The 12,857-nt window shown below is 42.1% G+C and overlaps 1 protein-coding gene across 1 annotated transcript in view; it reads right to left on the bottom strand.

The window, feature by feature from the left end:
* Window positions 1-12,857, bottom strand: part of ADSS1 (adenylosuccinate synthase 1) — an 81,974-nt gene that overhangs the window by 5,801 nt on the left and 63,316 nt on the right. Inside the window, exons 8-12 of the mRNA XM_036750897.1 lie at window positions 12,315-12,441; window positions 10,880-11,034; window positions 8,145-8,269; window positions 5,386-5,483; window positions 1,628-1,777 (exon numbers count right to left, since the gene is read on the bottom strand). Coding sequence (XP_036606792.1) covers window positions 1,628-1,777; window positions 5,386-5,483; window positions 8,145-8,269; window positions 10,880-11,034; window positions 12,315-12,441 — 655 coding nt within the window. The remainder of the gene's footprint in view (window positions 1-1,627; window positions 1,778-5,385; window positions 5,484-8,144; window positions 8,270-10,879; window positions 11,035-12,314; window positions 12,442-12,857) is intronic.

Raw genomic sequence — 12,857 nt, 5'->3', positions numbered from 1 at the left:
CTCTTCCATGAAGTCTTCCCTTCCTGATTCTCTCCCCCCTTCCCCAGTCGCTAAACTTTTCTTCTCCTGAAATTGCTTTGTATTATTTGGTCTATACTTTGTGTTTACTTGTCGTGTGTCCCTCTGACAAAATAGAAGCCCCTAAAAGATAAGGGCTATTTTGTCTTAGGATCCCCAGCCACCCCAGCACAAAACCTCCCTCATAGTAGACACAACACGTTTGTTTGATTGACTTTTAACAGATAGGGAAACTGAGAGATGACTCAGAACTGAAGTAATGTATCTAGTTACACAGACACTAAATGTGGGTGCCAGGGCTCAAATTTGGGCATTCTACTTCCAAGATCACTGTTTTTTTTTTTTAACTATTGCCTTTCAAGTTGAAATTAATTGCTCCCTTTTACATACCACTGTGGTTAATGATGTGGCTGGTGCAGTGGATAGAGTGCTAGGCCGTGAGTCAGGAGGACGTGAGTTTAAATCCAGCTTCATACACTTACTAGCTGTGTCACTTAACCCGGTTTGCCTCAGTTTCCTCATCTCTAAAATGAGTTGGAGAAGGAAATGTCAAACCATTTCAGTGTCTTTGCCAAGAAAACCCCAAATGAGGTCACAGAGAGTTGGCTATGACTGAAATGACTGGACAACAAATGGTTAATGATGGTGGTCTTTCAGTGTTTTATACTTTCACAAGCAGGATCTCCCCTGAGCTGCACAATAAGCCTGTGAAGTGGACAGTGTAGATATTATTGTCCTTCTTATTTTATCTTTACATTTTTTAATTAAGATTTTTTATTTTTAGTTTACAACACTCAGTTCTGCATGATTTTGAGTTCCAGATTTTCTTCCCCCCTTCCCCTCTCCCCAAGACATCCGATATATCTTCTACATATAACTTTGCGTTGAACTTATTTACACAATAGTCAAGTTGTAAAGAAGAATTATGACCAATGAAATGAATCATGAGAAAGAAGAAACAAAACAAAAAAAAAACAAAACCCAAAAGAGAAAAAAAAAAACAAAAGAAAGAAAAAAAAGGAGAGCGAACAGGGTGCCTCAATCTGCACTCAGACTCCCTAGTTCTTTCTCTGGATGTAGATTATCTTTCCATTTTATATGAGGAAAATGAGACTCAGAAGTTAAAACAACTTGCCCAAGATGACACAGAAAGTGGCACAAACAGGAGTAGATGCCAAGCCTGCTGATATCCAGACTAGGGCTCTTTTCCACTCTCTATTTTCCCTCCAAAAAACCCCCATAAAGTTTACATTTCAGATTTTTACATTCCATCATTGTCTGTCCCATCATCCCAGCCCCTCTTAATCACATGGGTCAGCACTTGTGTAGATCTGAGCGTGCCTAGTGTTCAGGACAGACCTGGTGGGTGTGTCCCAATCAGGCAAGTGATACTGTGGAGAATCAGAAAGACTCATCTTCATGAGTTCAAATTTGGGCTTAGACACTGGCTGTGTGACCTTGGGAAAGTCACTTAACCCTGTTTGCCTCAGTTCCTTAATCTGTAAAATGAGAAGGAAACAGCAAACCATTCTAGCATCTTTGCCAACAAAACCCCAAAATGGGGTTAGAAAGAGCTGGAAACAACTGAAATGACCCAACAGAAACCCACCTGCTACGCCAATGTGATTCTCCACAAACCGGATATAATTCTGAGCCTTGGGAGGGAGGTCTTCCCATTTTCTGGCCCCTGTTGTATCTGTCTTCCATCCAGGCATTGTTTCATACTCCACTTCCACCTTCTGAAGTATTTCCTGATTAGCTAGGGGAAAACACATGGATTCATAGCATCGTATAGTCACAGAATCAAAGGGCGAACTTCCCGCCCAGTGAAGGAGTCCCTTCTATATGCCCTCTCATAGTGAGGTTTTTCAGTCTCTCCTTTTATAGCTATGTAACAAGGTAACACAAACCCCCTTTAGAACCTATTTATATTCTAGCAGTATCACTACAAGGTCTGTATCCCAAAGACATCAAAGAAAAAAGGAAAGGACCTCTATGTACAAAAATACTTTCAGCATTTCTTTTTGTGGTGGCAAATTGGAGAACTGCTAAGCAAATTGTGGAGATTGTTAGGAAATAACAGTCGAATAATACTGAACAGTAGTACTGGGCGTGATGGTATCAGGCTAAAAGTGTGTGTGTGTGTGTGTGTGTGTGTGTGTGTGTGTGTGTGTGTGGTTTGACAAGGGGGTGCGATTTCAGAAAAACCTGGTTATGGGGAAAAGGAAGAAGGGAAGGTTTCAAAGAAGACTTAGCATTTGATCTATGCTTTAGAAGACAGCTAGGAATGTAATAGTGAAAGGTAAGGACAGATTAAAGACACATTGCTGTAATGTACAAGTCATGTTCAGGGGTCAGAGAATGGTGCTGGAACATAAACTCTGTGCAGAAGAATATGGGAGATAAGGCTGGAAGTCAGCTTGGCTTCAGATTGTGGAGGGTCTTGAATGCCCCACAAACAAGCCTTAACTTTAAAGTGAGCAATAGAGAACCCTGGACAGATTTTGAGTAGAAAGACAGACAAAGCTCTACAGGTATGTCTGCTGCGTTGTTGTTATGGTGATGATGACTGGGGATATGAATAAAGAAGATGATTTTGGCTCTGTCAATTCTGATCTTCTTCCCCCTTAGCCTGTCTCCTTCTGGAGACCTCCAGGGCTGTACTGATAGATTCCCAGAAACAATGCTCAGCCAACATTTAGGAGCTCTTCTCTACTGTACTTATCATGTGATCCTTTATTTGGGTGTTGTATTCCAGGGTTGCCTGGCTGCAAGCACGCCCTGTTTGTTTTCTCTCTGAATGGAGGAGGGAGTCACGGTGTTCTGAGCCCTGTGGCTCTGTCTGGGCTTCCATTTCGTCATCTGTCAAATGATATGTGTGTTATCTACCTTACCTTACGGGAATGCTGTGAGGAAAGTACTCTATAAATCTTTAAGTGCTATGTAAATGTGAATTATTGTTTAATAATAGCTGTGTGACCGTGAACAATTCATCTGACTTCTCTGGGTCTCAATTTATTTGTTAAATGTGGATAGTAATAGCTGTCTGGCCTGCTGTTACCTAGCTCTGTTATAAAGAAAGTGTTTGCGAAAACCATAAAATGCTTTAGAAATGCAGGATATTATTGCGGTATCATTTTTCATACAGTGTAGCAGTGTGGCACTGGGTTCATAGGAAGGCAGACTTTGATAATAGCTGTGTGTCTCTGGTCAGGTCACTCAATGTCTATTGCCTTAGGCAACTTTGTAGGATTTATCTACCAAGTCATAGACCAGTTGTGATCTGTGTTCATGTATTCTGGTGTCATCTTTAGTCACCTCCTTTCACTGCTTCCTTATTCCTCCAGGAGGCAATGGGGGTTAAAGAAAATAACCAGGCTGACACTTCTGTTTCCCATGAGGCCCCGGTAGCATCCATTCACTCAAAGGCCCAAGGAAACTCAGGTCACAGAGCCTGTGGGCTCGGATGATGAACAAGAAACACAGACGAAGCTGGAGGTGGAGTTAGGGGTAGGGGACAGCGTAGGGCTTTCTCTCTTTAAACGCTGTGCTCTGAGCACAGCAGCACAGGGCGATCAGCTAGCTGAAGAAAGCTGGGTAGAAGGTGTAGTGTGTAAGAGAGGACAAAGCAGAAATAGGGCAGTGGGGAAGAAGTAGTATCATGGTAGCATTTAGACTCAGGATGTCAGAGCCAGGATGGATTTTAGAGATCATCTAGGACAACCTCTTCATGGTACAGGGCCCAGGGGCAGGAAATGACTTGTCCATGATCATGCAGTAAGTTGGTGGCAGAGCAGAATGGGACTCTCTTGTCTCCCAGTTCAGGGAGCCTTCCACTGTACCATCCTGCTTCTTGGTCTTTAAGCCAAGCACAATTGTGTGCCTAAAAGAAAGAACCTTTCCATTTTGGTAAAATCAAAAGATTTTAAATTATCCATTGAAAAGCTCCTTACTGTGTGAAATTATTTATAACAGTCCTTTACTTTCCAAAGGGCATTTGCGTGCGTATTTCTTTCAATACCCATTGCAGTTTCAACAGGTGCTTAACAAATGTTTAATGAATGACTGATGAATGAACTAGGGAGAGAGGCAGGCAGGTATTATTCCTCCCCTTCCTCAGAGGTTTCTGAGGGTCAGAACTGTTCAATGTTACACAACTAGAAAGTAGAAAGAGTTAGAAACAGAACCTAGGTTTCTTGCCACTCAGTCCTGGACTTCTTCTATTGTTCGCTTTTTAGCTGATAATAATCACAGAAAGAAGTGGCATGGAGTAGTGGATAGAAAGTTGTCTTCAGGGTCAGGAAAACCCTGGTTCGAGTCTTTTCTCTGACACATATCAGCATTGGTGTCCTAGGCATTGGTAAAGGGACCTCCCATACAATCACAGGTCTGATTAAAAAAAATCATAGAATCTCAGAGTTGGAACAAGACCTCTAAGATGATCTAGTTCAGTCCTTACCTGAACAATAATCCCCTTGGCAACAGCCCTGACAAATGGTCATCCTGCTTTTCCGGAAAGACTTTTAGTGACTTGGAATCCACCGGCTCCCTAGCAATCCATTACACTTTTGGACAGCTTTAATTGTTGTGCATTCCTTCATACTGAGCCCACATCTGCCTTGCTGCAGATGTCTTACAAGTTCTGCCCTCTGAGGCCAAACAAAACAAGTTTAATCTCTCCTCCATAACAACCTTTCAAATACTCGAGATAGCAGTCGTGTCCACCCTGAGTCTTCCCTCTTCCAGGCTAAAGAGCCCCAGTTCCTTCCACTAAGCTTCCCATAGCAAGATCTGTAGTCCCTTCCTTGTCCTGGATGTCTTCTCCAGACATCTCTAATTCGGCCCTGTCCCTCCTAAAACTGATTCTGTGGTTTACCAAACGTTTTACATGTACCATGTTATTTAATCTTCCTAGCAAGCAAATACTGTGATTTACAGAGGAGAAAACAAGTCTCATGGAAGTGAAATGACTAAAAGAGGTCGCAGAGAGGAGATTGCACAGTGAGACTTTGAACTCTGGTCCCCTGATTCCTGGGCCAGTTCACTTTCTACCATATTCTGTTGCCTAAATGACTGCACTGTGGCTGTAGGCAGATCTAACTCACCGTGGTCCTATTTAGTATTTTGCATGGCAAGGTATCATTGCCCTGGTGTGTCTCAGTGGCTCATAATCAGATCTTAGTCATCAAAATCCTTGTGTCAAATTTTAGAGAGACTGAAGGAATGGAAAAGATGCCTCTCTAAAGCACCTTTAACGAAGACCTGACCCAAACTCTTTAATTCTGACAGAGCCAGCAGGGAAGGGGGTGCACATCATTTAGGAAGGAGAGCTGACTGGAAAGGCAACCATGGTGTACTCTAACTTACCTGGAAAGTACGGAATTCTTTTTCCATTCAGCTTGTATGAAACACCAACTTTAATCTCGTCTAGGGCATCCAGGATATCCAGTTTGGTTAATGCCAGCCTATTCAAAACCAAAGCATTAAAAGACTAAATGTCATTATCGATAGTTTGTTCACAGCACCTAATATCATTCACACCCCCTCAATTCTGCCCTCACCTCTGGGCCTAGCAGGACCTCACTAGAACCAAGGCTACTAAAAATGGTTTGGTCTTTTGCCCTAAGTGATGCTAAAGTGGCGTGTCCCCTCGGAGTTAGTAACTTTGAAATTAGTAGCAAAAAGGGCCTGTGTAACATATCACTTAGGGCCCAGATACTTATTAACTAGTTGTGAATCATACCAACACTGTATTGTGTACTAATAACCATTCAACGTAAAGCTTCTAGCTGATTTGTTTGTACTTCTATGTACTTAAATTAAAAGCCTTGTAAGTGGAAAAAACCCCAAAGTATTTCAGAAAATGGTATATTGTCAAATATCACAATTATAACAGTTCACGTAATGCTTTAAAGTTGACAAGACAATTTCCCCACGACAACTCTAAAGTAAGTCCTTAAGGGATCACCATTTTACAGATTAGGAAAGTAAGGCTCCGAAAAGGACCCCTCTTCTGTTGTCTTGTTTTCCAATTTAATTTTTAGCATGTGTAGATATTATTTTCCCAACTGGGCTCTGACTACCACCTGTGGGTCAGGAACAGTGTCTTCTTCACTCATCTCCATTGTGCCTGGCACTGTGCTGTACACAGAGCAATGCTCAGTAAAATTTATAGACTCTTTTCCAAACTCAATTGGCCATTGAAAATTGGGAGATTGAAATCTATACGTGCTCATGCAGGAGAATGGGGACTTGGATATTCTGGGTAAAAAGGGGATTTAGAGACATTATAGCGCAAAATGTAGGAAATTAAGCAAATTTTAATGCTAAAAACTTCCACTTTAGGTATTTTTCATATATATAATGTTATACTGGCAATATAATAAATTTAATTTTCATATACAATATAATCATACTAATAATAATCAATGTTTTCACCTCTATAACAAAATTGTACATACATATGATATAATTAACATTTAACCTTCTAAAAGGGAATGTTGTGCTAATGTTGAAAATGTTAACATTCTTTGCTCAGCCCTATTCACAGGAATGAATAGGATTCTATAGAACACTCTATAGATTTGAGAACGTTATTGGAGATGGTTGAACATTATAATAATTTCGCCATCTCTAAAATGTGAATAAAAGTTAATAATACACCAACTAGCCACCTCCCAGGCGTATTGCGAGGAAAGTACTTTGTAAACCTGAACGTGTTAATAGACATATGGGATGGTTATTATTCCATTTTCCCAAAGGTAGTAATCACCTCTCATTTTCCAAAAGTCATAATCACCTCTCATTTATTTGTTCCCGCGGATGTGAGTTGAGACACAAATGCAACAGTGGATAATTTCAAAAAGAGAACCATTACATCTGACTTTGTCATACATCACATGGTTGTTTTTTAATTTTGGCCTCAGATAAATCTTTCTAATTATGTTTGACTTAGGCTAAGAATTAGTTTGTCTTAGTTCTAATATGTGTATGACTGAGGCTCTGAATTTAAAGCGAGTCTTTAAGTAATTTACCTTCAAGGGAAGGAGGGGGAAATAGCCTATATTAAGTGCTTAGTAAATGTTGGATATACACACATCCATATAGATAATGAACAAACAAGACTCACAACCATGAAACAGTGAAGAAGTCAAAATCAGATCAGTAAGGAAGGAATTTAGGTTTATTCAATTTTGCAAACATAGTGAACTCTCAATTACAGAGCTAGGAGGTGCAGTGGCTACAGCACTGGGCCTGGAGTCAGGAAGACCTGAGTTCAAATCTAGCCTCAGACACTTCCTAGCTGTGTGACTTTGGGTAAGTCACTTAACATCTGTCTGCCTCAATTCCTTCATCTGTAAAATTGCTATTATATAATATTTGCAAAGTATCTCATTTGATCCTCACAACAGCTCTGAGAGGTAGGTATTATTATTATCCCCAATTTTTTTCTCCTGGCTGCCTGTGACCTCCAGGATCAAACAGAAAATCCCCTGTTTGTCCTTTAAAACTCTTCACGATCTGCTTCATCCTGTCTTTGTTGTGTTTTAACACTTGAATTGCCTCCATATGCTGCAATCCAACTATATTGGCTTACTTACACAAGTCCCTGTCTCTCCTTACTGAGCCTTTTCCCTGGCTGTCCCCTACACCTGGAATAATCTCCCTCCTGGCTTCTCTGGCTTCCTTTAAGGCTCAACTGCGATGCTCCCTTCTGAGAGAGGCCTTCCCTGGTTCCCTCAGCTACTAGTATCTTTCCTCTGAGAGTACCTTCCATTTTCACTATCTATATGGATGTGTGTTTATCCATCTGTGACATATAGCTATATATCTGTGTGTGTATGTGTGCATACACATGTGTATGTCTTGTATTTACAATTTTTTTTTTGCATGTTGCCTTTCCCATTAAAATGTGAACTCCTTTTTTTGTATCCCTGCACTTAGCAGAGTACCTGGCACATAGTAGGTGCTTAATGAAAGCTCACTGACTGACTTCCTTCCCTAAACCTCAGGCTGTGAAATTCCCCAGAGGCTGCCTAGGGTTATTCTTCCTCAATCTTCTTCCCAGCATGGCCTAGTACAGTATGAACAAAGACTAGATGCTCATCAGAGGAATGATTGCTTACGCAGTAAATCCATTGATCATGTGTGCGTATCTCAGAATCATAAGGTCTAACCAGCCACAGCGCCGTTTTCTGCCTGTGGTCACTCCCCACTCATGGCCTCGGTTCTGTAACAGGTCTCCAATTTCCTGCACAAAGAGAAGGGAGATTTAATGATGCCGATTTATGCCTCTGTTCTTTCCTCTCTGCCTAGCTGAAACACTCATCCTTCAAGACCCAGATCAATTCTCACTTTGTCCATGAAGACTTCCCTGACGATTCCAACCCAATTTTATCTCTTCATTTTCCAGGCTCAGAGTGGGAGCCCCTTAGATTTAACACTTAATTCACAGAACTCCTGAATGCCAGTGCTGAGAAGAATTTTCAAGGTCATTTACTCTAGTGCCCACGCAGAGGGCAGCTGCTACACTCAATACCATGTCAAGTTAAGATCAGTTTCAGGAACTGGGTATATTTAGCTCAAAGAAGAAAAGACTTAGGGAGAACACGATAGAAATCTTAGAAAAATACGCTGAGGAGGAATTTCATTTGTTTTGTTTGCCCCCAAAGGGCAGAAGTATATACATCTGGAACACAGAGGTCTATTTCAGGTTGATAGAAGAGAAAAACTTTGAATAATTGGAGGTGTCCAAGTGAACTGGAATGAGTGCCTTGTGAGGTGCTGAGTTTAGCATCACCGAAGCTTCTCCGGTGGAAACTGAGGGCCACTTGTCTGGGATGTCATAGAAGGGATTCTTGCTGAGATAGGGGTTGGATCCCTTCCAGCTCTGAGATTCTATAGTTCTAAGAGCCAGGACCAAGTTCACAAAGCAAGTAAATGGCAGAGCTGGGGGGTTTCCTTCCAAGCCTGAGTTTTCCCACAGCACCATAATTATACTCTTTCTTGTACTATTTACTCTTTTACATTTATGAGTATGTTTCAAAACTATGATATCCCTGATGGCAGGGATGATGTATTCTTCCCCTGGACTCCCCTATGATTGTCTGGGTAAAACACCTGGGGTCTTCCCCCTCCCAGATGTGAGACTGGTCAGAGTCCCCAAAGAGTCCGACGCGGTCTTCTTAACTGGAATCCATCTTAGTAACAATAGCTGACATCTCTGTGGCTCTTTATAATTTTCTTCACTATTGCACTGGGAAGCAGGTGGTACAGCTGTTAGTACTTCATTTTATAAAGGAAGAATCAGAAGTTAAGAGGAAATGACTCATCGACAAGTCTTGCACAGCTGGTGAGTGGCAGACCCCTGATCCCTTCCACTGCATTAGGATGTTTCCCTCACTGACGTTTATACAATATTCTACACCAGGTAGAGGGCAGCTAGGTGGTGCAGCGGGTACAGTGCTAGGTCTAGAGTCAGGAAAACTCCTCTTCCCAAGTTCAAATCTGGTCTTAGATACCAGCTGTGGGACCCTGAGCAAGTCACTTAACCTTGTTTGCCTCAGTTTCCTCATCTGTAAAATGAGCTGGAGAAGGAAATGGCGAACCACCCTACTATCTTTGTCAAGAAAACCCCAAAGAGATCATGAGGAATCAGATGCAACTGAACAATAACAAATTATATGCCATAGACAGTGCTAATTGCTTTACAGATATTATCTCATTTGGCACTCACAACAACCTTGAGAAGCAGGTGCCATTATTATCATCCCCATTTTACAAATGAGGAAACTGAGGCAAACAGGTTGTGTGACGTGCCCAGAATCACATAGCTGCTAGGTGCTTGAGGCTCAGTTTGAACTCAGGTCTGTCCCGACTCCAGGCTCAGTGTTCTGTCCACCGCCTCATGACTATCGAAAGCTTTAACTCAAAGGCACGTCCACCCTGCATAGGCAGGAGTTTCTGGTTTTTGTCCCAGTTCAGCCCCATGGATTTAGAATCAAAGAACATTTGGCCTGGAAGGAACCTTGGAGATCATGTAGCCTGACTCCCTCATTTGACCATTGAAGACGTGGAGATCCCGAGAGGTTGAGTGAGTCTTTCCTAAGACTACTCGGATAAATAGACTTGGGTCTCCTGACTCTAAGTCCTGGGCTCTTTGTACTCTGTTTCACTTTCTTCTGTTTTTGACCTTGTTTGGGACATGAAAGTCAGTCCTCTGGTCCTTGGGGGCTAGGACTGTGTCTTAGACTTCTTATGTAGACCAATAATGCAGACAACCTAATAAGTCCCTCCTGTTTGTAGAGGACTTCCATTTTACTAAGTCCATTCATACTCCTTTTCTCTTGGCTCCTTAAAACAGCCCTGTGAGGGAGGCAAGATTCTACTTTATGGATGAGAAAGCAGACCTCCTGAGAGGAAGCGATATCTAATCAGTGCTGGCTTCCCTACTCACTACTTGTCTGATTAAAGGAAACCTCTCTGGGCCTCAGTTTCTTCATCTGTGGAATGCCATTGGTGTTCAGTCATGTCCAAGTCTTTGTGACCTCATTTGGGGTTTTCTTGGCTATGATACTGGAGTGGTTTGCCATTTCCTTCTCCATCTTATTTACAGATGAGGAAACTGAGGCAAACAGGGTTAAGTGACTTACTCAAGTTCACACAGCTACTACGTGTCTGAGGCTGGATTTGAATTCAGGTCTTCCTGATGTTAGGCCCAGCACTCTATCCATTGTACGGCTAGCTATGGCAGGACTAAGTGATCTCTAAGGTCCCTCCCATTCAGCTTCAAATATTAGATCTCGCGGTAGTCAGTAGACCCTCGGTAAGATAAGCTAGATGGTTTAAATGGCAGACTTACATTGATTTGTTCAGTAGGAAAGGCACCAATTCCCACGCGGGTGGTATAGGCCTTAACCACGCCAAATACGTCTCCCACATTCTGTGGCGGGATCCCCAGCCCCGTGCACACTCCCCCCACGGTGCAGTTAGACGAGGTCACAAAGGGGTAAGTGCCTGGAAGAGACAAGAAAGTTCAACCAGTGACATTTGACATTCCCCTATTTGCCTCATGAAATTAAGATGCTTGCTCCTTGGAAGGAAAGCTATGGCAAATCTGGATGGCGTGCTAAGAAACAGAGATGGCACCTTGCTGGCAAAGGCCCACATGGTCAAAGCTATAGTTTTTCCAGTAGTAATGGATGATTGTGAGAGCTGGACCACAGGGAAAGCTGAGGACCTCAGAACCAACGCTTTCAAATTGTGGTGCTAGAGGAGACTTTTGAGAGTCCCTTGGAGAGCAGGAGATCCAATCAGTCAATATTAAAGAAATTAGTTCATGCTGAAGCTGAAGCTTCAAAACTTTGGCCACATAATGAGAAGATGGGAGTCATTGGAAAAGACCCTGATGTGGGGAAAGATCAAAGGCAAAAGGAAAAGGGGATGGCAGAGGATGAGATGGACAGATAGTTTCATGGACGCAATAAACGTGAACTTGTACAGACTTCAGGAGATAGTGAAGGATAGAAGGGCCTGGCATGTTATGGTCCATTGGTCATGAAGAGTCAGACCCAACTGAAAGACTGAACAACAACACAGTTTAGAAAGACAACTAGAGTTAAATATAATATATAGCAATATATTAAAAGTATATTAGATAATTACAAAACAGCAGTGTGAGGTCTGAGGGGTTATAGATTACCAGGGAGATCAAGGAAAGTTTTGTGGAGAAAACCGCATTTTGATGTGGCTTGTAAAGTGTGGAAAAGGGTCAAGGAGGATATTCCAGGCATTAACACAATATTTAACTACCAGTGCATTAGAGAGGTGCAAAGAAAATTCTCAGTAATGTTTGAGGGGTGTAGGTGATTTAGACAGGTTAGAGTTAAAAGTGCTAAATTACAGCCAAGTTTTATTCAGCCCAGTCCCCTTATTCTGTTCCTATGGGGTCAATGAATGAACGTTCCAGTTTTCCCTTAGCTACTTCTATCCTGAGATCCTCCACCCCCATGAAAACCCTCACAGAGCATTACTCAGCTCTAGGGCTCTCCCATCACCACCTCTGAGCTGCAGAGCAAAGAAATAAGTTTGACTTTATTCGACCTGTCCATGGCCTTGTAAAATCAGCATCTACCTGTCCATGCCTGAAAGTGATCTCACCCCCTGTTTATCAAAACTGATCTCTGTCTCTAGCCTAGCACTCTCTAAATCATGCCAGACATTTAGGTAACTAACTTCTCCCTAGATACCAGCCATTACTTTGGGCCTGAGCTGGCTCCATTGGATTTTTAACTTACCAAAGTCAATATCGAGGAGGGCTGCATTGGCACCTTCTACAAGAATCTTCTTTGGGGGCCCATGGAGAGCTTCATATATAAAATATACGCCATCTCGTACCATGGGTCTGATTCTTTCAGCAAAGACCTGTAGGCATCAGTAGAAATGGAGACCATGACAGCTGAAAGGAAAAGGTTTTTCCCATAACCCCCTAGGCCCACTCCTACAATACAGATGTGGCCTTCATAGCTCAATACCACTTTCTTCCAGTAGAAACATAGAGAAACTCTGACCTTAGCCCTTACTGGGAGGGAGCCATTGGCATATGTGTTACCATGTTTACTTCTCTGACTTCTTAGCATTCTGTGTTTAGAGCTGGAAGGGACTTAGAAAGACCACCTAATTCAAAACTCTTACTTTTAGAGAGCAGGAAATAGAGGCCAGTGGGTAAGAGAGTATTCAAGATTGCGCAAGAAATATTGAGTATCTTGATCTGTCTTCTGATGCTAAATCCAGCCTATTAACTCTTAAAACAATATTGCTGTTACGTATACAGTGTTCTC

This window comes from Trichosurus vulpecula, chromosome 3 (genome assembly GCF_011100635.1).
Source record: "Trichosurus vulpecula isolate mTriVul1 chromosome 3, mTriVul1.pri, whole genome shotgun sequence".
In the NCBI taxonomy this organism is placed as follows: Eukaryota; Metazoa; Chordata; class Mammalia; order Diprotodontia; family Phalangeridae; genus Trichosurus; species Trichosurus vulpecula.
The sequence above is the reverse complement of the archived record's forward strand: the minus strand, read 5'-3'. Positions and strand labels throughout refer to the sequence as shown.